This window comes from Schistocerca americana, chromosome 5 (assembly GCF_021461395.2).
Source record: "Schistocerca americana isolate TAMUIC-IGC-003095 chromosome 5, iqSchAmer2.1, whole genome shotgun sequence".
Lineage (NCBI taxonomy): Eukaryota > Metazoa > Arthropoda > Insecta > Orthoptera > Acrididae > Schistocerca > Schistocerca americana.
Genome location: NC_060123.1, coordinates 252,828,204 through 252,855,785, shown reverse-complemented (window position 1 = coordinate 252,855,785; position 27,582 = coordinate 252,828,204). Strand labels below are relative to the sequence as shown.

General features: G+C 39.9%; 1 protein-coding gene across 6 annotated transcripts in view; it reads left to right on the top strand.

Moving 5' to 3' along the window:
• Positions 1 to 27,582, top strand: part of LOC124615394 (2',5'-phosphodiesterase 12-like) — a 166,221-nt gene that overhangs the window by 29,771 nt on the left and 108,868 nt on the right. For 4 of the 6 annotated variants that reach the window (XR_006979786.1, XR_006979785.1, XM_047143224.1 and 1 more), the window contains exons 2-3: positions 8,533 to 8,672; positions 23,989 to 24,148. The exons of 1 other annotated variant lie outside the window; for it this stretch is intronic. Coding sequence is in view for 3 of the 5 variants with exons in the window: in XM_047143222.1 (XP_046999178.1) it covers positions 8,533 to 8,672; positions 23,989 to 24,148 (300 nt within the window). In the remaining 2 variants the exon portion in view is untranslated. Of the gene's footprint in view, positions 1 to 7,930; positions 7,989 to 8,532; positions 8,673 to 23,988; positions 24,149 to 27,582 lie in introns of those variants that run through there. One more of the 6 variants, XM_047143225.1, reaches the window with a different exon arrangement.

Genomic DNA, 27,582 nt, shown 5'->3' with positions numbered 1-27,582 from the left:
CACAAGGTGGTGTACTTGGCCATAACAGGGCATGGTCACCAGGTGGGATCACGGTCTCAGTGAAGTGGCAGCATCAGTGTGCTTCCTTGCAGGTGCAGGACTGATGCCAAGTGTTCAGTGGGTGCATGTACACTGGATACCGGCTGCTCCAGAAATCAGTCTGGTGTGTGGGGTGCAGGCCACGAACCAAAGACTAACTTCTGGTACTCAGAGATTGGATATAGCCGCCCTGGAGGTGACGCACCATTGGTGGCCCCCGGCTCAAGCCCTGTGATCATCAGATCTAGCAGTGGCTCGCAGACTAGCAACTAAGGGATGAAATGGCCAGACATAAACAAAGTTGGTTGACCCAGATGGTACCATCGGCTGGCATGGAGTATATCTTGGTACCAGTAAAAGTTAAGGACAAGATATAACTAGGTCTGGACGGTGAGTATTTACAGGGGCTCTGCCCAATGTTGTTATGACCAGGCCCCACCTTCGGTCATGTAGGGAACCAAGGCAGTGCAGTGAGAGACCTTGGTGTGATGTAATTTAGCTTGCCAGTGCAGCGGACTGGGGTCTACATCTACATCCATACTCTGCAAGCCACCTGACGGTGTATGGCAGAGGGTACTTTGAGTACCTCTATCGGTTCTCCCTTCTATTCCAGTCTCGTATTGTTCGTGGAAAGAAAGATTGTCGGTATGCCTCTGTGTGGGCTCTAATCTCTCTGATTTTATCCTCATGGTCTCTTCTCGAGATATACGTAGGAGGAAGCAATATACTGCTTGACTCCTCAGTGAAGGTATGTTCTCGAAACTTCAACAAAAGCCCGTACCGAGCTACTGAGCATCTCTCCTGCAGAGTCATCCACTGGAGTTTATCAATCTTCTCCGTAACACTTTCGTGATTACTAAATGATCCTGTAACAAAGCGCGCTGCTCTCCGTTCGATCTTCTCTATCTCCTCTATCAACCCTATCTGGTACGGATCCCACACTGGTGAGCAATATTCAAGCAGTGGGCGAACAAGTGTACTGTAACCTACTTCCTTTGTTTTCGGATTGCATTTGCTTAGGATTCTTCCAATGAATCTCAGTCTGGCATCTGCTTTACCGACGATCAACTTTATATGATCATTCCATTTTAAATCACTCCTAATGCCTACTCCCGGATAATTTATGGAATTAACTGCTTCCAGTTGCTGACCTGATATACTGTAGATAAATGATAAAGGATCTTTCTTTCTATGTATTCGCAGCACATTACACTTCTCTACATTGAGATTCAATTGCCATTCCCTGCACCATGCGTCATTTCGTTGCAGATCCTCCTGCATTTCGGTGCAATTTTCCATTGTTACAACCTCTCGATATGCTACAGCATCATCCGCAAAAAGCCTCAGTGAACTTCCGATGTTATCCACAAGGTCATTTACATATATTGTTAATAGCAACAGTCCTACGACACTCCCCTGCGGCACACCTGAAATCACTCTTACTTTGGAAGACTTCTCTCCATTGAGAATGACATGCTGCATTCTGTTATCTAGGAACTCTTCAATCCAATCACACAATTGGTCCGATAGTCCATATGCTCTTACTTTGTTCATTAAATGACTGTGGGGAACTGTATTGAATGCCTTGCGGAAGTCAAGAAACACGGCATCTACCTGGAACCCGTGTCTATGGCCCTCTGAGTCTCGTGGGCAAATAGTGCGAGCTGGGTTTCACACGATCGTCTTTTTCGAAACCCATGCTGATTCCTACAGAGTAGATTTCTAGTCTCCAGAAAAGTCATTATACTCGAACATAATACGTGTTCCAAAATTCTACAACTGATTGACGTTAGAGATATAGGTCCATAGTTCTGCACATCTGTTTGATGTCCCTTCTTGAAAACGGGGATGACCTGTGCCCTTTTCCAATCCTTTGGAATGCTATGCTCTTCTAGAGACCTACAGTACACCGCTGCAAGAAGGGGGGCAAGTTCCTTTGTGTACTCTGTGTAAATTCGAACTGGTATCCCATCAGATCCAGTGGCCTTTCCTCTTTTGAGCGATTTTAATTGTTGTTCTATCCCTCTGTCGTCTATTTCGATATCTACCATTTTTTCATCTGTGCGACAATCTAGAGAAGGAACTACAGTGCAGTCTTCCTCTGTGAAACAGCTTTGGAAAAAGACATTTAGTATTTCGGCCTTTAGTCTGTCATCCTCTGTTTCAGTACCATTTTGGTGACAGAGTGTCTGGACATTTTGTTTTGATCCACCTACTGCTTTTACATAGGACCAAAATTTCTTAGGATTTTCTGCCAAGTCAGTACATAGAACTGTACTTTCGAACTCATTGAACGCCTCTCGCATAGCCCTCCTCACACTACATTTCGCTTTGCATAATTTTTGTTTGTCTGCAAGGCTTTGGCTATGTTTATGTTTGCTGTGAAGTTCCCTTTGCTTTCACAGCAGTTTTCTAACTTGGTTGTTGTACCACGATGGCTCTTTTCCGTATCTTACGTATTGTACCGTATTGGCCCTGGCAGCAGAATTTCACAGGCAGCTAGCTTGCCTGCCTTGCCACAAGTTGTGTGAAGTCTGCAGAGAGCGTGTTGCCACAACTCTTCAGACACTGCAACTCTCTTGCTGCACAATGGCCTTAGCGTAGGACGACATGTGTGACTTACTTTCTGAATTCTCTACATGTGTGAGGTAACATCCACAGAGTGCCTGAAATGTATGCAGAGCTTTTTCTTCCTTTATGTTTCTATCTTGGATAAGTGCTGAAAAAAGTCTAACATGTAATAATCTAGGAAGAGACCAAAATTGTGAGAATGAGAGAACTAAGAAAATCGTGTAATATGGGGAGGAAATAAGTGATAAAGTGCTAAGTATAGGATGACACAGAAAAACAGGATCATTTCCACAATCCAATAAAACTAGAGGTGATGAAGTAAAGAAATTGCTTTCATCGTAATTGAAACCTTACAACTCTGCCATTTATGAAACATTGATGGCATTTATCATTTTTTTTAAATTACGTCCTTTAGATGGCATCCTCCAGTACGAATACATTAGTGAAATCAGCTGTTGCGATTCCTCATGGACCATTGCAACATCTCAGCTGGGATACTGTGAATTGCATCCCAAATTCTCTGTTTTAACTCATTCAGGGTTCTTGATCGAGTTGTGTATGCTTTGCTCTTGAGGTAGCCCCACAGGAAAAATATCACAAGCGGTTAAATCTGGCGATCTAGGGGGCCAGGGAATGTTACTGAATCGTGAGATCACCTGGTTGCCAAAAAATTCTTGCACATATGCCATTTGTTACCATGCTCCGTCCTGTGGAAACCAGGCTTCTTGAGCATTTGGAAAATTGTTCAATGCAGGTGTAATGAAAGTCTGTAACATTTCCACATAACGATCGACATTGGCGGTTATTGTGTTTCCCTATTAATTTGCGAAACAATATGGTCCGATCTTCCCATATGATGGAAACATCGCAGCATACTGTCACTTTTCTAGCATGTAAAGGGCGCTCATGAACGTCATTAGGATTTGTATTTGCCCAGTAACAGTAGTTCTGTTTATTCACATAACCTGTGAGATGAAAATGTGCCTTATCTGACATCCAAAACTTGTTTAGAAATTCATCGTCATTGTTTATTTTGTTATCATTTGTTGACAAAATACTAATCGTAACTAGTAAGTGTTGTCCTTCAATTGTTGCACCATTCGTAGTTTGTATGGGTGAAATTTTAAATTAAGATGAAGAATTCTGTGAACACACTCCCAGGACATTCCAACCGCTGCTGCTTTTTTATGAATTGAATGCCGTGGGATCCGTAAGACAGGCTCGTTTACAATATCAATGTTCATGTGAGAATGCACACTTCTTGGTCGTCCTGTTGGTTTCTTCTTGAGGGCAGATCCAGTCTCTTCAAAGTTATTACTGATTGGGTTACTATCACATGTCCCTCTCTATATAATTCAGTGTCTGAGTGCTTCTGTACTGGTGAATGCTAATACTTATGGAAGCATGCAAATAGCTGCTGATATCCTCAAAAATATGGTGTGCAGATTTCAAGGTTGTAGATGAAGAAGAAATCCCACAAATGCAGTCAAATTAACATTATCCCCATGACCATATACTGGCACTGCTGTTACAGTCGAGTGAATTTGACACTAATGCCATGACTGTCAGTGTTTTACTGACTAATATCAACCAGTGATGTCACAGGGAAGTTTAAATAGTTAAAATGAGCTTAAGAGTATCAACAACAGTAACAATTGGAGACCAAGTGTATAAATGTGTAAGCTAATTTAGTGTCTTTTTCACAGCACATGTATGTAGCTTTTGGAACCAGCCATTGAATATAGACTCTTGTCATTCCTAAATATAACTGAGTGTCTGTTCTAGCACCTTCACAGCTAGGTTTCATCGGAGCAGCACCATGAAAAATCCAGAGACCAAATTTCTCTGAAGATGGAATTCCATGATGCAGAGGAATTTGAGGCATGGCGATCCATTTAACATCCAAAGGCATATGGGTGATGATGACACACATGACATGGTAACCACCACCATTGTTACATCATCATGTGTTAACATGTCTACATGATGCGCTGATAAAGCATGCAGTCAGCTGTGCATTCCGTCACTGCCAAGCAACAAAAAACTTGGCGCAGGGGTGCTACAAAAAGGCAGGCACAGTGACCACTGGGCAGTGACAGATTCAGTGCCAGAGTGCAGCAGAACTATGTGTCCGATCAGACAGTCTCCGCTAGGCAGCTGTTGGCTGTGCTCCTTGGGGATCAAGGTTTGACATCACCAGACTGCCCATGGAATCCAGTGAACACAGAAAGCAATTGGCAGCTTGCCACAGGCTGTGCTAACCATTGCGCCCCTGCCTCACAGTTGCTACTTACATGCCAGCTGTCACCACCACTGCACTTTGTCAGTGCACTGCCTTAGTAGTAGACTACCTTCAGGCACAGTAACCTCCACTGCACCAGATGCAAAGGCACCCTGGCTCAACACCACACTGCAGCCACCAGATGAGGGCGAACATCTGTATAAGCTCTAGCTTGATGTAATAGTGAAAAAGTTTTCCTGAAATCCATGTACCTCACTGTAGCTGCACTTACCTTTGACAGATTCCTGTCTCCTGTGCCTGCTGATTGAACCCACAGCACCATGTGGGAAAGCGGTGATGCCATAGTGACAGACCTCTGAAGTAATGGATGATTGTAACCAGTATGTTATAATATGGTCAGAAGCCTCAACTGTGTGATTGTGGGCCTAATCTTTGAAACACAACTGGCATTTTATGGCTATGTTGCTTGTGCAAAAACTCTATTCGGTTGTGGTCTTTGAAGTAGCAGACATGCCTCTTGTTATTTGACACCAGTTCCTGGCATATAAATTTATGTTGCAGAAAATCTAATACTTGGAGACCCCTCATGTGTACAGAAATTAAATAAGCTACAGGAGCTACTTAAGTTTAAATTACATTGCATATACTTCTTGTTCTACATCTACATACATACTCTGCAATCCACCATATGGTGCGTGGCGGAGTGTACCTTGTACCACAACTAGCATCTTCTCTCCCTGTTCCAATCCCAAACAGAATGAGGGAAAAATGACTGCCTATATGCCTCTGTAAGAGGCCTAATATCTCTTATCTTATCTTTGTGGTCTTTCCGCGAAATGTAAGTTGGCGGCAGTGAAATTGTACTGCAGTCAGCCTCAAATGCTGCTTCTAAATTTCCTCAGTAATGATTCACGAAAAGAATGCCTCCTTTCCTCTAGAGACTCCCACCCAAGTTCCTGAAGCATTTCCATAACACTTGCGTGATGAACAAACCTACCAGTAACAAATCTAGCAGCCCGCCTCTGAATTGCTTCTATGTCCTCCCTCAATCCGACCTGATAGGGATCCCAAACACTCGAGCAGTACTCAAGAATGGGTCGTATTAGTGTTTTATAAGGGGTCTCCTTTACAGATGAACCACATCTTCCCAAAATTCTACCAATGAACCAAAGACGACTATCCGCCTTCCCCACAACTGCCATTACATGCTTGTCCCACTTCATATTGCTCTGCAATGTTACGCCCAAATATTTAATCGACGTGACTGTCTCAAGCGCTACACTACTAATGGAGTATTCAAACATTACAGGATTCTTTTTCCTTTTCATCTGCATTAATTTACATTTATCTATATTTAGAGTTAGCTGCCATTCTTTACACCAATCACAAATCCTGTCCAAGTCATCTTGTATCCTCCTACAGTCACTCAATGACGACACCTTCCCATACACCACAGCATCATCAGCAAACAGCCGCACATTGCTATCTACCCTATCCAAAAGATCATTTATGTAGATAGAAAACAACAGTGGCCCTACCACACTTCCCTGGGGCACTCCAGATGATACCCTCACCTCTGATAAACACTCACCATCGAGGACAACGTACTGGGTTCTATTACTTAAGAAGTAGGTCCATAGTAAGGAGATTGTTAAAGACATAGAACATGCCATAAAACAAGAAAACACATTACATTTTTATTCAAAACATGAGATTCTAATGTCGTTTTGACAGATCCTAAGTTAAATGGTTCTCAAGAATGTGAAATAAGTAAAAAAATCTGAAACATATTTTCATTTTAGAGACTTATTACAAACATGCAAATGCACATTGCACTGAGGTGATAATTCTTATTAGACTGTTTGTTGGCATGCACCATAAAACAGAAAATCAATTTACAACGCATTTACATTAATCACATTATTGGATTGAAGATGTAAGAAAGTCAGATTTTACATAACACTTCCATTATTTGATATTTTTAATAACATGCTAATCAATCAGTCCTACTAAAAAAACTCATTAATGGAGTAAGTGTATCATTTCCTTCCTTTAGTAACAATTACTTCACAGGAATGCTTATTTACTAGTCAGTTCACCGGACTAACTAGAATTTCAGAATTCCTTATTTCCCACTACTCAGTAAGGGCAACATCCTCCTGCTCCTCAAAAGAGAAATGTTAAATATTTACTATTTATCTAAGACAACTGTGCAAATTCAGTGGTCAGATGTGATTAAATATTTACTTAGTAGTCGAAAATAACTGATCGACCCTGTGTGGATACCACTTTCTTTTATCATCATCTCCAAGCAGAAGGATCATAAACACTGTTCCAGAACAACTTATTGTATACCGCAGAGGCAGCGGCCATTGCACAAGCTAGAGTTTCCAGTATGAAATTTACACTCTGCGGCAGAGTGTGTGCTGATGTAAAACTTCCTGGTAGATTAAAACTGTGTGCCGGATCGAGAACTTGAACTTGGGACCTTTACTTTTCATGGGCAAGGGCTCTACCAACTGAGTTACCCAAGCAAGACTCATGACCTATCCTCGCAGCTCTTCTACCGGCAGTACCTCATCTTCCAAAAATCTCGAGTTCGAGTCTCAGTCCGGCACACAGTTGTAATCTTGCAGGAAGTTTCAAGCTAGAGTTTGTCAGAACAGTGGACTGAAAAAGATTTTGATCACATCAGATTCATTAAGTGTATTATTAGATATCAACACCCTGTTAACATAGAGGGACAATAATGCAGAAGGTGGATAGGCTGCAGCATTCACTGGATTCCACGCACCAAAGCCTGCAATTAAATGAGTGTGCAGGCCATCTCACAAATGACACAATGCACATTGGGCACTTACTTAGTTTGGATTTCAAAGCACATGGAAACAAGATTGAGAATAAACATGTTGGCAGAGAAGCTGCCAGTACTGTAATATCGTATTGAACGTTTGATAGACATCACTGATAAGAATGTATTTCCATCATAGAAACTTCCCTAGTCATCTCAGCAGGATAGACTTTACAGACTTCCCAACTTGTTCATACATCACAACATAAGAAGAGGATTTTAATGACAAAATAGTTTTGTGTGAGCAGTATGGAATCGACAAATAGCTTTATACAACAGACTGAGGTAATAGAAACATCAATTTCACACTACTATAACCACTATCTGTGCACCATTAAAAAAAAAAAGTAAATTACAAAATGAATTGGCATTTTAAGAAAAGAATAGTCTACAGCTATAGCTATTAACAGCTGCATGTTGTGGAAGTAGAAACATGAGATTGGCTACCAGCATAATATGGTGTTGGCTGAATGGTATGAAGATCAGATGCTAATAAAATGTAAAAATAAAATTAAAGAAATTTCCTTGACGCACAGGCACTAAACAAGCCATTCTACTAATGAAAATGTTTATCATCACCAGATAATGTCAGTACAAAGCTCCAAGTAACTGATAATAAACATTACTCAGTGCTATTGTAGTTTGTTGCCTGCTTTTTATTTTCTGTAAGAGTTTGTTAAAATGTTGTAATATTTGCTACTAATATGCTATTTATTTTGTAAGATTTTGTGGCATAATATCATGCATTTACCTTTCCGCCATGTGGTTATTACTTAGTATATTTTTATGTCTGTGTTATTTGCAAATTCTGTAGTCAAGTTCTTAACAGTTTCAGAATAATGACCTATAACATACTGGCTGACTTCTGTGCTGGTACACCTAAGCTTCGTAAAGAACGATTTCCATATTGTCCTCCTCATGCTCTGAACATAAACTACAGGAAACAGTTATTACAAAAGGAAATTATAGGTATGTAATCAACAGAGGTAAAATATATGTAGTGATAAAATACCCTATCTAATCAAAAGTACCTGAACACACATTAGTGGACTTTAACATGGGGTGTGTCCACCCCTCACTTTATAACAGTTTGAACTCTGCTGGAGACACACTCAATGAGGTGTCTGAATGTATTTTGTGAAAAAGATAAAAAAAGAAAATTGTGATTGGTAGCAGAAAACTTATTTATAAACAAACACTGTGTTTTCAGTCACAGGCTCTCAGAAAGACCATTTATAATGGACAAAATTAGATTCCACATTTACAATTTTCTTAAGCACAATGAGGGAACACTCCTTAATGAGCAAAAATGCCCCCGTACCATGAACTTTTGATACTACTCGTGAAGGCTGGTAACGTTCTCCAGCATTTGCCAAACCAAAATCCTTCTATCAGATAGTCAAAGATATACTGTATTTCATTTTCAAGTCGTGACGCATAGTGATTGTGCCAGGTGGACTGCTGGTTAGCACTTAAAGACTTAAGAGTGATTTCTTCAGCTAACTCTGTGCAATGCTCAATGGCCCCTGTCCATCAGTACATGAAGTCTGCCTAGTTGTGGCTTTGCAGTAGTTGTTTCTTCACACTTCTATTTCATAAACATATCACTTAGGTAGCTTTAGAAGTGTTGAGATGTCCCTAATGAATTTGTTATTCAGTTGACATCCAATGTCAGGTCCACATTCAAAGTCACTGCACTTTCCTGACTGACCAATTCTGCTGATACGGCTTCTCTACTGACAACACAATACTCCGCACTTCTTTTTCTATTGGTAGCTCTGTCTCTCATGAGATCTAATGGTCAGTTCCACATTACATGGGAGTGTCTGGATACTTTACGGCTTCTCTACTGACAACACAATACTCCGCACTTCTTTTTGTATTGGTAGCTCTGTCTCTCTTGAGATCTAATGGTCAGTTCCACATTACATGGGAGTGTCCGGATACTTTTGATCTGATAGTGTATGTACACATACCTTTCTGTGTATACTCTTATCAGCTTTACTGTATCTGTTGATTTCACGAATTTCAGTTACTCTTCATCTCAGCAGCATTTTTATGATTCTTTTGTTTTAAGATAGATTAAATGTCACTTATGAGTAAATATGGCATCAGTTTTAAGACACTGTATGCCCAATAATACTGAATAGAATTGGGGAGAAGAGGAATTTGCAGCATAACTTGACAAGAATACGGGATTGGTTGGTAGGGCACGTTCTGAAGAATCAAGGGATCACCAATTTAGTATTGGAGGGAAGTGTGGAGAGTAAAAATCATAGAGGGAGGCCAAGAGATGAATACACTAAGCAGATTCAGACGGATGTAGGCTGCAGTAGTTACTGAGAGATGAAGACACTTGCACAAGATAGGGTAGCATGCAGAGATGCATCAAACCAGTCTTTGGACTGAAGACAACAACAACATGCCTAATAATTTTAGACCCCAAGGGAATGTAATTTTTCTTCTGGTCTCCATGTGTTGAACATCTGTTCTGAAAGAGATCTATAAAAAAGCTACCTTTCTCTATATTACCTTTGCTGTATGTCTTCATACTTCCCTTCTTCTTTTTATAATCTGTGAAGAGTTACAAAAACTGACAAATCTCTGCAAATCATACTACAAATTAATAACAGGCAATGTTGGTGTGTAGATAGAACAAAATCTTAAGAATATCTCCTCAGTGGGAAATTTCAGGTATGATCCAAAAATGCCATTAGAATAACATGATTTTGGTCCTTAAAGCCTTCTTTCAAAAGGAACCAAATGTGAAATGGACTTAAGAATGAACAAATCACTTGGAACAAAAAAGAATCTAACTCTGGTTTATTGAACGATCAAGAAATGATATAGAGCATGAGAGTCCTATACCACTTTTGAATTGCATTTGATTTTAGGTTAGTCAGGTCAGCTCCACTTTTTAGTGTCACATTATGTACAGCACACAATCAAAGAGTGTGATATAAATGACGTGTAAGACAACATAAAAAAAACCACAAGTAAATTTGTGGATATTTACAGGTACTTACAGACAAAATTTTGCATGGTTAATGCTTAAGAAGTATTCTACACTATAATAGCATTTGCTTTTGAGGTAGTTTTTCAGGTCTGATTCAGTATCTTTTAGATTTTGGTCAAATTTCTGCTTCCAGATTTTACTTGTAAATATCATGCTTCTCAGACCACCATAATATTATTCTATACCTAAAGAGGGAATCAAAATATGCATAATATAATTTTTTATAAGTAAATCAGCGATTCATTTGAGATGTCTATGACATAAATGAGAATGTTCAATTGTGCCAGTATGCTGTGTATTTGATTACTCATAAACATTTTGTCACTGCTTGCAGTATCCAGATTTTTGCTCATAAAGGTTATTTCATTTCTATATTGCACAGATTGTTTTGTGGTCAAATGAACAATTCTGTTTTTGCAAAGTTGAGTTTCAAATTATTTTTGTTCCATATCCTCAGTTCTCGAAGTATCTGCTTAATACTGAATTTTGAACATCCTTCTGCAGTGCCATATATTAAATGAATTTAAAATAAATCCACTGAATTCAGTAAATTGGTTTCAGCTTTGTTAGGTCTATAGGTCTAGATGTATTGCTTATTGGTGACGTGAAAATTTTTGCCAGACCGGGATTCGAACCCAGATTTCCTGCTTATTGTGAGTAGTCGCATTGACAACTTAGGCTATCCATACACACCTCCCAAACTGACGCAAATTTCCACATGTCACACTATCTACATTCCTATCCATAAACACATACATTCATCACTAAATGCTCACAACTTTACTCTGTATTTCTGCACCAGTGAGAATAAGACTATTCGGAATCAATACCTATTATAGGTCTTGAATCCTCATAGTCTCAGTGGTGTGGGAATTCAGAGTAAAGCTGCAAACATTTTATGCACCATCTCTGTCTCCTTCTCAGACAGCTTTTTTATATAACACAAAAATAGTCATGATCCTAATATTGAAACTTGTGGAATCCTAATTTTGTGCTTTTCCAGTGTAGCTTTCTTGCTGTCAATGAAGACGAAAAATTAAAGTTTTAACAAAAGCTGTGTTTCCCTCAACTGAGGAGTTCCACAAATATTAGTAATTTGAGAAGGAAAAGGTACTTTTACAAGGGGTACTTATATTTATGATTTCAAGAATGATGTTCACTACTGTCCATGTTTGATCACTACAGATGTTCTGGTTTCATTCTTCCTCCCTCCCTCCCTCCCTCCCTCCCTCTCTCTCTCTCTCTCTCTCTCTCTCTCTCTCTGGCATTCTTTCTTTTTATGCTGAAACCTTTGGCAGTTCTCACATGTTAACTTCCTGAAATAAAAAGACACAACATGAAATAGTTTCATAAATTACAGTGTTCCAGTTTAAATTCTGCATTATTAATTTTTTGAATAATTGTTATTATAGTATTTAAGTTTTTATTAAAACTAAATTAACATTCCACTTGTGTACAACAGTAGTGACTCCCATCTTAAATCTTCATTAATTTATGCAAAATTGAATGTCCCTTCTCATATCGGAAACTAGTAACTAAAACTTGTTTACATTATGAACAAAAAATTTCAATGTTTAATAAATTTGTATTGAAATGCAATCCTTTGAACTTCGTTATTACTCTTGGTCAGTTATGTTACACCAGCCAGAAAGGGATTTATTGCCACTGTCATGTACAAGTATTCTTTGCTTTCTGTTTGCTAAAGACGAATACATGCAATAAAGAGACTTTATTTTAAAATCCCCACTTAGTAATTTTGTGGAGAAGCAGCTCATAGTCTACAGTGAAGCTATGTGAAGCCACAACATCTTTGATTTGCATCCAAGACAGTACTGACTTTTGTGTCCAGTTCATTTATCCTGTTGCATGGGATGTGCTGCAGCCTCCTGTAAATGCATGTTGACAGTGTAGAACAATGCTGTGATATGAATCATAATTTTCTTTCTAATCACACATAGCTCATCCAAATACTAGTGAGAAAATTGGCAACAATGACATAGAATTATAGTTCTCCATTTCATCTTGTTTAACCTTTTTATGAAGCTGGAAATCAACCCTCATCAAGAGACTGACTGAATAAGAGGGTTGTGTAGCACGATTACAGACCATTATTACTTTAGTGTGAACCTCTTCCCATTCCAGTAAGTGTATAAATTTTTAGGGACGTTAAGTTTTTCACACCGTTTAAAACCTATCATACTAGGTGTTGTACTTAGTGGTGAGCAGTCACTCATTTATTATAATTTACTGAAATGTTGTTGAAGGATTCACATATGGTGCTGGGATCTGTATCAGTTCTAGGACATTTTCTCTGCAGTTTACTACCAACTTTATATCTTGTAAACCAAGTGAGGTGGTGTAGTGGTAACAAACTGGACTTGCATTCGGGAGGATTGCAATTCAAAGCCTTGTCCAGCCATCCTGATTTAGGTTTTCTGTGATTTCCCGAAATCACTTCAGGAAAATGCCAGGATGGTTCCTTTGAAGGGGAATGGCTGACTTACTTCCCCATCCTTCACTAATCGACTGGGACTGATGACCTCTTTGTTCGGTCCCATCTCCCCACATCAACCAACCAACTTCGTACAACAGACTAAAATTTAATTTTTTTTTTCTTTCCATATGAAATCAATCTGCTGTTTGGAGTACTAGTTGCTAGTCTAACTAGGTGTGAAAGGTTTTTTATGTCTGTGCATATATATTTAAGGTAGACTGTTATACTACAAACACAGAGATGTAAAGTTGCATGGGTTAAGTTCACACACTTTCATTTATAGTATTTACATGTAGCCAGGCTTCAAAGGCAAGTAATTGAAATTACAAAACTTCCTCTTTTGCTTTTGCAGTTGTGTATCTAATTGCATACTGTGCTTGGTACGCTGACTAGTCAGTTATATTAACTGATGATTGTGGCACAGGCATTGATAGCAGTCTTCGGAGATTTGTCATGTCTTCTTCCAGCTTACAAAGAGGTGCAGATGAATATTGCTTGTTCTGTTGCTGTGTTGAGGGCAGGGCCATCAGCAGCAACCTCTATCTCCAGATGTAGTGCCATTCAGCAGTCTTGCAACAAGTGATGGAGGTTCCACAGTGAGCAAGGTGATATCTGACTGCCAGCTGGAGTTGCCATATAGGCCTGACTCCAGAGTAGCACACAAGCAGAGTCATGTGTAGTCAGTGTAAACACTGCTGATGTGTTGATGTGGATGACTGTGCTGTAGTGAAAGTGATGACAGTGGATGAGTGACTATGGCAGATGGCATCATCTAACATGTGGCTGAACATTCATCTTGCGAATTTCTGGAAACATCTGCTGAAAAACCGGGAATATTATGCACATCCACAGTTATGGGAGATGGAAGCATTAGTGCTGATAAAGAAGGCACTGATGGTGACTTGATATCTATAAAAAGGGTTTACCTGATAGCAGAGATGGATGCTGCCTTGGTGGCTAAGACAATTGCTGTGTAGAAAGCTGCAGCACAGTGGGGTGGGTAGCAGGGATTGTGTTCCATGGACTTTGCATCTTTGGGTAACTTGTGTGATTGGACCTGTGGCATTGGCAATGGCTGTGCACAGGCAGCAGACTGATTTTCTAGCAACAGCTCTGAAAAATTAAAATCTATGGCATGGTTAACATATTCATAAAATTGAAGTTGGTTTTGGTGTTGTTGGTACGTTCTGTTATGCCCAGAATTGTAGAGTTTGCTCAACCAATCATCTGAATGACAATTCCTGGCTTCCAGTTATGTGGCTTGTTGAACACTCAGTAGAAGACTTTGTCATTTTGTGAGATACCGTTGTGAAACTTACCTCTGAAGTAGTGCTCCAGTGATGCAGTAAATGCATTAAAGTTAGATGATGATGACCATGCAACAATTCTGCGAGGGATTTCTCTCTGATTGGCATTGTGCAATAAGTACTGACATATAATAATAAAGCATTTTCTCTTGTGTGCAGAGCATGGAGTTTTGTCCTCTGACACTTAAAAGTGCATACAAAGTGCTCTGCTTTGCAATTTGACTAAGAAGAGAATGGAGCCATTCTGATAGGCTGAATTCCATTTTATTGACAGTCAGTCAAACTCCATGGTCAATAGATGAAGACCACTGTGTGAAATAGTGACTTGAAGCAAAACTTAGACAGAAAACAAAAGTGAGTGCTCTGATAGTGCCAGCACTGGTTGTTGAAATCATGGGGATGACAAGGATATTTACCAAAAATGACAATGATTATGAATTGTGTGTTCCAGAAGAGACCAGCACAATCGATATGAATGTTTTGACCAGAACCACCAGATTGTGTCCAACTGAAAAATTGTCGTTGAAATGGTATCCGTTTTTCCATGTAAGTGTGGTAGTCTGAAATCATCAATTTGATTTGTTTGTCCATTCTGTGCCAATTGCAATGTTGGTGTGCTAGATATTTTGTTTTGACCATACCCAAGCTGTCCTCTGTGTAAGACATATAAAATATTACATTGTAATGCTTCAGGAATTATTACACTAGTTTATTCATCCATTATATGTAACAGATTTACATCATTTTTTTTAAATATAAAAACTATTTCATTGTCCACAATATCATCAACCCATTCTTTCCAAGATATAATTCATATTATGAGGCCAATCCAACTGAATGTAATTTTTGAGCAAAATGTAATGATAGATCATTTTCTGTAGCTTTAGTGATTCACCAATGATCAGTGAGAAAAGCTTGTAGGGCTTCTGATTCAGACTGATATATTTGAAAACAAGGTACTTCTGATGCATTGAATTCCAGATTATTGCCGAATAGAAAGCAAGAATGAGTATATGTGTTTGCTTGCTTTGAAGTGGGCTGGTAAATAATATCATACACTCCTGGAAATGGAAAAAAGAACACATTGACACCGGTGTGTCAGACCCACCATACTTGCTCCGGACACTGCGAGAGGGCTGTACAAGCAATGATCACACGCACGGCACAGCGGACACACAAGGAACCGTGGTGTTGGCCGTCGAATGGCGCTAGCTGCGCAGCATTTGTGCACCGCCGCCGTCAGTGTCAGCCAGTTTGCCGTGGCATACGGAGCTCCATCGCAGTCTTTAACACTGGTAGCATGCCGCGACAGCATGGACGTGAACCGTATGTGCAGTTGACGGACTTTGAGCGAGGGCGTATAGTGGGCATGCGGGAGGCCGGGTGGACGTACCGCCGAATTGCTCAACACGTGGGGCGTGAGGTCTCCACAGTACATCGATGTTATGGCCAGTGGTCGGGGGAAGGTGCACGTGCCCGTCGACCTGGGACCGGACCGCAGCGACGCACGGATGCACGCCAAGACCGTAGGATCCTACGCAGTGCCGTAGGGGACCGCACCGCCACTTCCCAGCAAATTAGGGACACTGTTGCTCCTGGGGTATCGGCGAGGACCATTCGCAACAGTCTCCATGAAGCTGGGCTACGGTCCCGCACACCGTTAGGCCGTCTTCCGCTCACGCCCCAACATCGTGCAGCCCGCCTCCAGTGGTGTCGCGACAGGCGTGAATGGAGGGAGGAATGGAGACGTGTCGTCTTCAGCGATGAGAGTCGCTTCTGCCTTGGTGCCAATGATGGTTGTATGCGTGTTTGGCGCCGTGCAGGTGAGCGCCACAATCAGGACTGCATACGACCGAGGCACACAGGGCCAACACCCGGCATCATGGTGTGGGGAGCGATCTCCTACACTGGCCGTACACCACTGGTGATCGTCGAGGGGACACTGAATAGTGCACGGTACATCCAAACCGCCATCGAATCCATCGTTCTACCATTCCTAGGCCAGCAAGGGAACTTGCTGTTCCAACAGGACAATGCACGTCCGCATGTATCCCGTGCCACCCAACGTGCTCTAGAAGGTGTAAGTCAACTACCCTGGCCAGCAAGATCTCCGGATCTGTCCCCCATTGAGCATGTTTGGGACTGGATGAAGCGTCGTCTCACGCGGTCTGCACGTCCAGCACGAACGCTGGTCCAACTGAGGCGCCAGGTGGAAATGGCATGGCAAGCCGTTCCACAGGACTACATCCAGCATCTCTACGGTCGTCTCCATGGGAGAATAGCAGCCTGCATTGCTGCGAAAGGTGGATATACACTGTACAGTCTGGAGAGACGTCTACAGACGTTAAAGTAACCTCTGGCGTGCCACAGGGGAGTGTTATGGGACCATTGCTTTTCACAATATATATAAATGACCTAGTAGATAGTGTCGGAAGTTCCATGCGGCTTTTCGCGGATGATGCTGTAGTATACAGAGAAGTTGCTGCATTAGAAAATTGTAGCGAAATACAGGAAGATCTGCAGCGGATAGGCACTTGGTGCAGGGAGTGGCAACTGACCCTTAACATTGACAAATGTAATGTATTGCGAATACATAGAAAGAAGGATCCTTTATTGTATGATTATATGATAGCGGGACAAACACTGGTAGCAGTTACTTCTGTAAAATATCTGGGAGTGTGCGTACGGAACGATTTGAAGTGGAATGATCATATAAAATTAATTGTTGGTAAGGCGGGTACCAGGTTGAGATTCATTGGGAGAGTGCTTAGAAAATGTAGTCCATCAACAAAGGAGGTGGCTTACAAAACACTCGTTCGACCTATACTTGAGTATTGCTCATCAGTGTGGGATCCGTACCAGGTCGGGTTGACGGAGGAGATAGAGAAGATCCAAAGAAGAGCGGCGCGTTTCGTCACCGGGTTATTTGGTAACCGTGATAGCGTTACGGAGATGTTTAATAAACTCAAGTGGCAGACTCTGCAAGAGAGGCGCTCTGCTTCGCGGTGTAGCTTGCTCGCCAGGTTTCGAGAGGGTGCGTTTCTGGATGAGGTATCGAATATATTGCTTCCCCCTACTTATACCTCCCGAGGAGATCACGAATGTAAAATTAGAGAGATTAGAGCGCGCACGGAGGCTTTCAGACAGTCGTTCTTCCCGCGAACCATACGCGACTGGAACAGGAAAGGGAGGTAATGACAGTGGCACGTAAAGTGCCCTCCGCCACACACCGTTGGGTGGCTTGCGGAGTATCAGTGTAGATGTAGATGTAGATGTACTAGTGCCGACATTGTGCATGCTCTGTTGCCTGTGTCTATGTGCCTGTGGTTCTGTCAGTGTGATCATGTGATGTATCTGACCCCAGGAATGTGTCAATAAAGTTTCCCCTTCCTGGGACAATGAATTCACGGTGTTCTTATTTCAATTTCCAGGAGTGTATTTAATTAGGAAGAAGTAGTGACCAATGTTGTAGCTTTTGAACCATTTGATCTGGTTGCCGAATGGAAAAATACAGTTAAACATTTGTGATCAGTCACGAGGAAAAAGTCTTCTGCCATGCAGATTCTAATGACCCTTTGTAACTTCATAAATGATTGCCAACACTTCTTTTTGTGCTGTAATTTAGCCTTGTTCAAAATTTATGACTTTAATGCAATGGCATACTCGATATTCCCAATCTTGTGTGATAAAGCTGCATTAATTCCATATGAAGTAGCAATGACTTCCAATGCTACTGCTTTGCTTGGATTGAAATGTATTGGATAACTTTGGCTATACAAAACATCCTTTAGAATATACCTGTTCTTCCAGGAGTTCTAGTCCCGCAAGTTTTCCAGGAGAACTTCTATGAAGTTTGGAAGCTAGTAGTTGAGATAGTGGTGGAAGCAAAACTCTGAGGCTGGGTTGTGAGTCATGCTTGGGTAACTCATTTGCTACAGCAGTTGGTGTGAAAGGCAAAGGTTCAGAGTTTGAGTCATGGTTTGGCACACAGTTTTAATCTGCTAGGAAACTTCAAAGCACCCTGTAATTTCTGAAGTGATTATTCAGATTCTGAAGTAAGTTTTAAAGGAACATTTTTACATTTGAGGTGATCCAGGATAAAGCTTACATAACGATTAATCTGTGCAAGAACTGCTTGCAGTTCCTGGACATTGTTAGGAGAAGGTAATTTTCAGACAGCCTTGAAATGTTTGGTAATGGGATATGCACCCTGAGCATCAGTATGTCCCAGATATTCAATTTCTGTGTTAATGAGCATTTTGGCAGATTTCATTTCGATCCTGCATCTCTTAAAACCTAAAAAAGGCATTATAAATCACTGAGGTGTTCTTCTGGTGCCTTTCTGGACACTATTATATTGTCCAAATAATTAGAGCATAACAGAATCTTTGTCATCACTTGTTCAAATAAATGTTGGAACAGAGAAAGAGATGAGGTACTTTCAAAGGGGAAGGCATTGACACTGATGTGAGCCTTCATGTGTATTAATTACCATGAATTTCCTTGTTTCATCATTAAGAGGATGTTGCAGGTAAGCGTCTGCTAAATCTTTTCTTCAGTATGTGGTAGTGGGAATGAGACTATCAGTGTTTGACCATTTACAGTGGCTTTGAAATCTGCAGAGATCCTAATTTTCTCACTTGTTTTCCCAGTGATTATCGGAGGAGATGCTCATTGGCTTGATGAAATGGGTTGCAGGATTCAGATTTATTCCAATCCTTTCAGTTCAGTTGCTGCTTCTTTTCAAATTTAGGTTTGACATTATCTTTAAGTGTAATAGGGGATCGGAAATCCTGCCCATAACCTAGCATGCCATTGAACAAATGATATTCATCACATAATTTTTTAATGCTCATATGACGTCTAGTAACTGAGTGCATGTACATTACCTTAAATTCCCAGACCGAATGAATCAAATGTGACCATTCCAGATATGACTGAGCTACAGAGAATGTCATTACATTGATCGTATTTTTGTGTTTCGTTTGTAGTTTATGCATCCTGAAAACACAGATTATGTCACCTTTAAAAGTTGTGAGATTCAGATTTTATTGCTGAAGGTTTGGGTATCTTAAATGTATAAATATTTGCTGATTATACAAAGCAACTAAAGCACCTGTGTGTAGCTGAAATTTCACATTTTGATTGGAAGTTTGTACAGTAATGATCAGTTTGAGATGATTCCTTTGAATTTGGGTGTTGGTGCTCTTTCCTGAGAGATGGTTACCCTTTGCATCTTGGTTGAGTACACAGTTTGGTTTTAGTCTGTTTGGGGAGAGTTGATTTGGCTATTTGATACTGAAGTTTTGCGAGACACATTCAGAGATGAGCTTTGTGTGATTTTTGTGCTTGTTAGATTGAGTTGAATTCAGACTGTGAAATCATATTTATTTACATTTTCTCCAGTTGAGGTCTACATGGAAGTGAATTCACTGTATGGTTCTCCAATAAGCACACTTGCAGAGTGTGTCTGATTTTATGACATCAGCATTGTGCTTGGTGGAAAATGTGATGGTTGCAGTTGTGCATTATGAAGCATTAAGCACATAACTTTGGCATGCGAAAGCTGATGTGCTGGCCCAGCGACACTGAGAATTCTTTATGCTTATGGTGTTGAGCAGCATGAACTCTTTGCAAGTTGCAGATCAATGGAGAACACTTGGCGCACACAGTGTGAAAATCTAACTTCACGAAATCTCCTTATTGAGCTTCAGTCACTTGTAAGATTTCACGCAGACAATGATTGCAATGCATTAAGATTTCTGCTCTCACTCTGATGTCTGTTATATTTTGGACAATGGCATCATGAAGCATTTTTTTCCTGAAATAATGCTCCACAAATACAATTAAATTTGAAATTTGTAGCCACACCTTTAAGTTTTACTATCAACTCATGATAGGACTAGTTTGGTTGTCTATGTTTTCTGAAAAATTTGTAGTGAGCAGCAGTCATGTATATCTGAGATCAATAATATTCATTTAATTTATTCAATAGATCAGCAAAGGTCATAGTTTGTGACTGCTTAAGGAAGAAATTTTCTGTACAGTCTAAAGATTTTTACTCCAATGCAAGATAAGAGAAATGAACAGTGAGGTCCAACATGAATGCTGTATGCAGAGAAGCACTACTCGAGCTCCGTCTTGTGTTCCAACCATTCTTTTACTTTGGTGTCAAATGAGCAAAATGGTGAAGGCGGCACTGAAACACTGTAATTCTGAGCTTTATTTGTTTTTGCCTGCTTCTTACTGGTTTCATTATGCCTGAAGAAGTTGTGTAATGCATATCAGCAGTTTGCTAATTTGACGACTCTGAAATTGAACAAGCATCATGAGTGGTTGCTCTCCATTGAATGCATTTTTACTCAAATATTCAATGAAATTAAAGAATAGGATGTACATTGTAGCTAAAGTATTTGAGTGTCTAATGGTGCCACAGAACAAAGACAAAAGAAAAATAAAATGTTACTCCTTAAAGTATCATGCCCAATCCCAAAAGAAAAGGAAAACTTTTTCCATTTTCTGAAAGGGAAGAAAACTGGCAGTTGGTGCTATTAGTTTCCACTGATAGCAGACAAAATTTTCCTTTATTAATGCGGGATTCATGTCATAGTAAGCCATTAGCAGTGGAGGACAGTAAAGTGCTGCTTGTGGGAGCAGACAGTGATGTGGTGTGGACATGATGGGGCAGCTAGGTGTAATTGGGAGGTTGGGAGGCGAGGGGGAATAGGACAGAAGTAGAAGAGGGGTAAAAAGACTGTGAGTGCATTGGTGGAATATAAGGCTGTGCACAGATGGGAGTTCTCTCCCTGCAGTATATCGTCAATTCCCATAACCCCCCTGGCCTCAACCTGCCTTAGTCCCTGTCCTTCACACACCTATCACCTTCCCTGCTCCCACTCCAGCCATACACAATCTTCTATTCCACCAAGGCACTCACAATCTTTTTCCCCTCCTCTACTTCTGACCTTTTCCATCCTTCCCCCCCCTCCTTCCCAGTTGCCTAACCTCCCCTCTTTCCCATCCCGACCCTCTCATCCCCCCCTCCTCCCTGCCCCAGCCTCTTCTCCTGTCCTGCACATTTGCTCATATTTTGGCCTCAGACTATATTGAAATGTAACAAAAGAAACATACTAAGCTCCTAAAGAAATTGGGTGCAGTTACTTATAAATTTTTATAAATTTGGTTATATGTATAACATAACTAGCAACACAAATTTCTTCTTGCAGCATCTAGATACCAAATTAAATATTTTTACAAATGAAGAAGTGGTAAAAATTCAACAATGGAAAATCCCAGGATGGAATGTAACAATATTCTGGAAAGGATATTTGCTACTCACCATATAGCAGAGATGCTGAGTTGCAGATAGACCGATGACCTCAGCAGTTTGGTCCCTTAGAAGTTCACACTCACGCTGAGTCACAGATATGCACAACAAAAAGACTGTCAGGAAATGAGCTTTCAGCCATCAAGGCCTTCGTTGGAGATAGAAAAAACACACGCACACATGCGCTCGAGACCGAAGTCTCTGGCTGCTGAGGCTACACTGCAAGTGGCAGGAACAGTAGTGCATGATGGGAGACCCAGCCGGTTGGTAAAGGTAAGGAGGAGGTAGCTGGGGCAGGGAGAAGGAGGAGGGATAGCAGGATAGGGGTGGGCAGTAAAGTGCTGCTTGTGGGAACATGCAGGGATGAAATGGAGATAAAGGTTGGGCAGCTACGTGCAGTCAGGAGGTTGATGAAGGTCAAGAAAGGGTTAGCGGAAAAGGAGAGAGGTAAAACTTCTGTGGATGTGTTGGCAGAATAGAAGACTGTATTGTGCCAGAATGGGAACAGGGAAGGGGCTAGAGGGTAAGGACAAAGATTAACAAAGATTGAAGCCTGGAGGGTTACGGGAACATAGGATATGTTTCAGGAAGAGTTGCGACGTGCGCAGTTCAGAAATGCTGGCATTGATGGGAAGGATTCATATGGCACTGGCTGTGAAGCAGTCATTGAACAGCAGAACATTGTGTTGGGCAACATGCTCAGCAATGGGGTGATCCAGCTGTTTCTTGGTCACTGTTTGCGGTGGCCATTCATGTGGACAGACAGCTGTTCCCATTCCAGCACTACACAGTCCTCTATTCTATCAATGCACCCACAATCTTTTTACCTCTCCCCTTTTCCACTAACAGTCCTCCGCTCTCCGTCTAACCTTCTGACTGCACATGAATTCCATATCCCCTCTCCTCCTCATCCCTGTATGCACCCACAAGCAGCACTTTACTGTCCCCCTCCCCTAACCTGCATCTCTCCCCCTCCCTGCCCCAGCCTCTTCCTTATCTCCTTCACCCAGTTGCATCTCCCATCATGTGCTGCCGCTCCTGCTGCTTGCAGTGTGGCCTCAGGAGCCAGAGACTGCATGTGCACGTGTGTGCGCGCGTGCGTGTGTGTGTGGTGGGGGGGGGGGGGGTCAATCTATGATGAAAGCCTTGTTGGCGAAATGTTCATTTACTGACAGGCTTTCTGTTGTGCCTATCTGTGACATATTTTTGTGATGTTCTGATCTATTAATGGAGTTGCCCTTCCATTTACACCTATTTTCTAACTCCTCCTCTAGTGTTCCAGTGGTCTTGCTATCCATTTCCCATAGCTACTCTCTCAGTATAAATTTACTAATATCTCCAGTTGATTGAATTCATTTAAGGAATGGGAGTTATATTTTCATCTACCCTACAGTCATTACTTCATCATAACTACACATATTTGGAAACTGTTTCAGTAGGAATTAAACTGTAATCCCACAAAAATGTCTAGGAAGGTCTGTGAAACCTATTTGCTGAAAGATGCAAGACTAACCAGAAGTGGGAGAGCCATAGTTGAGTCATCACAAGTTGATCCCTGACAGCTCACAGAACTGTTGCCCGCTTTCATCACCTGCAAAGGGCTAACGGCTGCAGGCAAAAATAGTAGCCTTCTAAATAACTGTGACAACATTGAGGCATTGCTGTAGAGATATTTACAAAATTGCTTTACATTATTGGCAGAGGCAAATCCATGAAGCTGTCATGCTGAGCCTAGTGAAGCTCTCAGGGATCAACTAACACTGACTCAAGTACATAATATTCACCTGCTACCAGAGAACATACAAGGAAATAAAAAAGTGCAAAAGTAGTAAGTGAAGAGAGGCAAAAAGATATATGAATTACAGCAAAGAGACTAATAGAAAATCTGATTATCCCCACATAAGTCGTGATTTTCTACTGATTCTAGGTTGCCATTAACCTAATTTTAGCATTGGCATAGTTAAGCATTTACCTTCTCTGTAACCACGTTAAGAACTTCAGAAACTCTTTGTTTTGAATCCATAACTTAGAAACAAGTTTTTAATGTTTTGTGTCTCAACATATTATAGTCAGGGTCATTTATATACTTTCTTAATGTGCTTTGTTAATTTTTATTGTTAATTACATGCTTGGTTTTTAAGGTTACAATGTTGACATCATGTGTCTGCAGGAAGTTGACAAAAGTGTGTATCAAGATCATTTGCTTCCGCTTCTTTCAACCAGATACAATGGAACTTTCAAAGTTAAAGGAACCAAGATAACAGAAGGCTTGGCATGTTTTTATGACAAATCTAAATTTCGGTACGTGAGGCATGAACTCAATAATTATTAGGTACAATTCTAATGTTAGATTCATAACATCTTCATTACTTGGATTTTTTTTCTGGTTGTGTTTATAGTTACTTTTACTTAAGTCAGATTCACTGTTTCGTTTAATGTAATGATCATTTGAACTTTTTGGCACAAATGCCAGGCTCTTTATTCTCGTGTTTAAAAATATTTAGCATCTCATTTATTGATCCTGTTCTATTTGTGGGAAAATTTATAAAAAGACACAGTTAAAATTCCCTGCTTGTTATTTTGAGTTTCATCAAATAAAGCTAAAAAAATTGTACTTACAAGGAGAGGTCTGCAGTGGTTACATCGCCATGTTGAAACCACCTGTCGGGCGGTGTAGGCTACGGTCCCTAGCATCATGCTCTGCAGCTGTTCACTCTGGTGGGTCCTCTTTTACAAATAATCCCAAAACATAATTTCATAATTCATTATGGTTCTTTAATTTCATAATTCATTATGGTTCATAGCAGCCTTAAAAATAACAATAACAAAATGGCACCATAATATAGTAGTTAATTTATTTGGTTTGTGTGTTGAAATTTGTTAGTTTCAACCCTCTTGGCTGAAATCTCCTTTTTTTATGACTGTGACTTTTTATTTTTATTCAGTCAATTGGTTTTAATCCAAAGAGTTAAAAAAAGTATTCTGTATTGTGAGAGGTGGTAGTATGGGCCAAAACAAAGCAAAAAGGTTCAGTAAACATGGGAAAATACATACCTTAAGAGTTGTGAGCACTTGTGTGGTAAAAGAAAGATGTTTCACAGTAGTGGAGGTGGAGGAAAAGAGGTGCTCATAGCTCTTAAGATATATGTTTTAGAGCCCACGTTTACTAAGTATTTTTGTCTTGTTTTGATCCATATCACCACCTCTCAAAATATAGAATACTTTTTTAAAGCCCTGAATAATATTTTGCACTTCTAATCCTTTGCTGCACCATTTTAATCATCAAATAAATGTTTTGTTTACCCTCATTTTTTTACTTTGCCTTATTCTTTTTTTTTTTTTTTCATTTGGAATCTTTGTCCATGTGATTTTAATTATTTTTATGTGTCTATCATAATATTTAAATTTATGGAAACACCAGTCTACTGTTTAAAAAAGAAGACTAAATAATCTATTTACATTTGCCTTGCAGTAATGTTAGAAATTTATTTTTCATTGCTTGATGTCTATTTTTTCAGACGGTTATCATCATACAAATATTTAAAACAAATTCTATTCACACCATGGGCAAAATAATGCAGATATATATTTAAATGAAAAGAGTTTTCATAAATAAATGAAATTCAAGGGAAATGAGTGAAAGGAATAATGGTTGCTGTAACATAGACAAACACATAAAATGAAGCAAAAGCAGAAAATGAATCAAAGCAAATATGTGAAAATAATTCAAATCACATAGGCAGAGATTTGCAAATGAAAAAAGAATAAAAGGAATAAAAAATAACTGCAAATAAAAAAAGTTGAAATAACAATTAAAATGACATGGGAGAGGATTAGTACATCTGATGGAATTACAACCACAACTTTCAGCACAGATACCAATTTTGTAATTGTTGCATGGTTTAAAGCTGTTGTGAATCCAAAGAGATTACAAAATTTCTTTTTGTTGATTGCTAGAAAATTGTTGAGTGCTAGCAAACAAGGATGCACGAGAGAATGGCTGCAGAGTATGATGCCTGGGACTCTAACATACAATACCATGCAGGCAGTTTCAAAAAATTGACCACTCCCCTGGGGATCTCTTCTTGTTAGCAGAGAGAGAGAATTTCCTTTGTGCTGGGGTCTGCTCTCATCTGTAAGTAGAATTTCTTTGCATGATTATTCATTTTGGCTGAAGAGTGTTTCTTCTGAGTAACGACAAATATATCCGTGATTTATACTAATTTCCTTATGTGCCGAGTTGTTTATTAGTGAGAATAAATTAGATTCTTTAGCTGTCCAGTGAAATGAAATGATCGTATGGCATTTATTGGCCGGGATATTTCCTTTCAAGGTTAGTCCACCGTATTTGCAAGTCTTTTTAGTTGACGCCAATTGCGGCGACTTGCGTGTCAATTATGATGAAAATGATAATGAAGGACACAGAATACCCAGTCCAGGAATCAAACCCAGGCCCCCTTGCATGGTAGTTGGTAACGCTACCGCTACTCTACGGAGACGGACTCTGTCCAGTGCAGTGTGATGTATTAGACCTAGTGTACAAGTCTGCAGATTGTGTTCTCTTTCAAACTTCATGTGCAAAAATTGTTATATACTGTCGCTGTATTGTAATTCAAATTTATGATTTTATTGCAAGCATGTCATTAAGGCAAACACATTGAACTCGATATGCATCTCTACCTGTCACAGAACTTGGATCAGGTTATATGTGTGTGGCTGGAGTTTACATCAAATATAATTTTTATTGCCATATAATTATGAAGGATTCCCTTCAGCCTAGGAACATGAACTCCATAAGTAAACACAGAATTTAAGTTGTGTTGAAAATGAATTGTGAGCAACATTTAGTAATGTTTTCTTGACTTTTAGATAAAAACTAACTACTCTGCAGCTATTTCTCAACAGAGAACGTCTTCTAAACTTTTGCAATAGCTGAATGTCAGTTATAACACACCATCTATGGAGATATGTTTTATTGTCCACATCATGAATGGGGGTAATCTGTACTCTCTAGTTCCCTCCTATGACGCTCTCAAGGGAACTGATAGGTGCCTTAATATATTTGTTGCAGAATACTCTATTAGTTTAAACACACACACACACACACACATACACACACACACACACACACACACACACACACACAATACATGTAATCAAGTCTCTATCCTAATTGTAAAGGAATGAATGAGATATCATTAGAAATGTTTTTTAACTGGCTTCTGACATTGCGTACTGATTTATGCTAAAACGTGCTATTTATGGAAAATTGTTATGGAAGAAAGTGCCCAGCTTCATACTTATGTTTTACAAAACTAACTTATCAGTCATGAATAAGAGATTCCCTTTTCATATTATCTTGTAGCAAATACCATTTTATTTGTTTTGAAATACTTATTAACTGGATAATTTGTATACAGTTTTGTCATAGATAATAACTATGACCATTATCCCTGCTCATAGTACAAGCTGACTTTTTTAAACAAATATACTTTCTGGAATGATGAACATATTTGCCATTGTCACCAACTACCCATATCTCACTAACTTATTTCAAATACTGTCATTATTTACAGCTATAAAAGTGCAGAAGTTTTGCACAAGCCCCCTCTTTACAATTCATGCTCAGTTGATTAAAACAAGGAAAACTATTGTAATACTGTGGATAAACTTAACACCCTCTGCTCCAAGCATGCCTTTCCAATTGACAAGAAGGCAGTTGGCTATTAAAACTG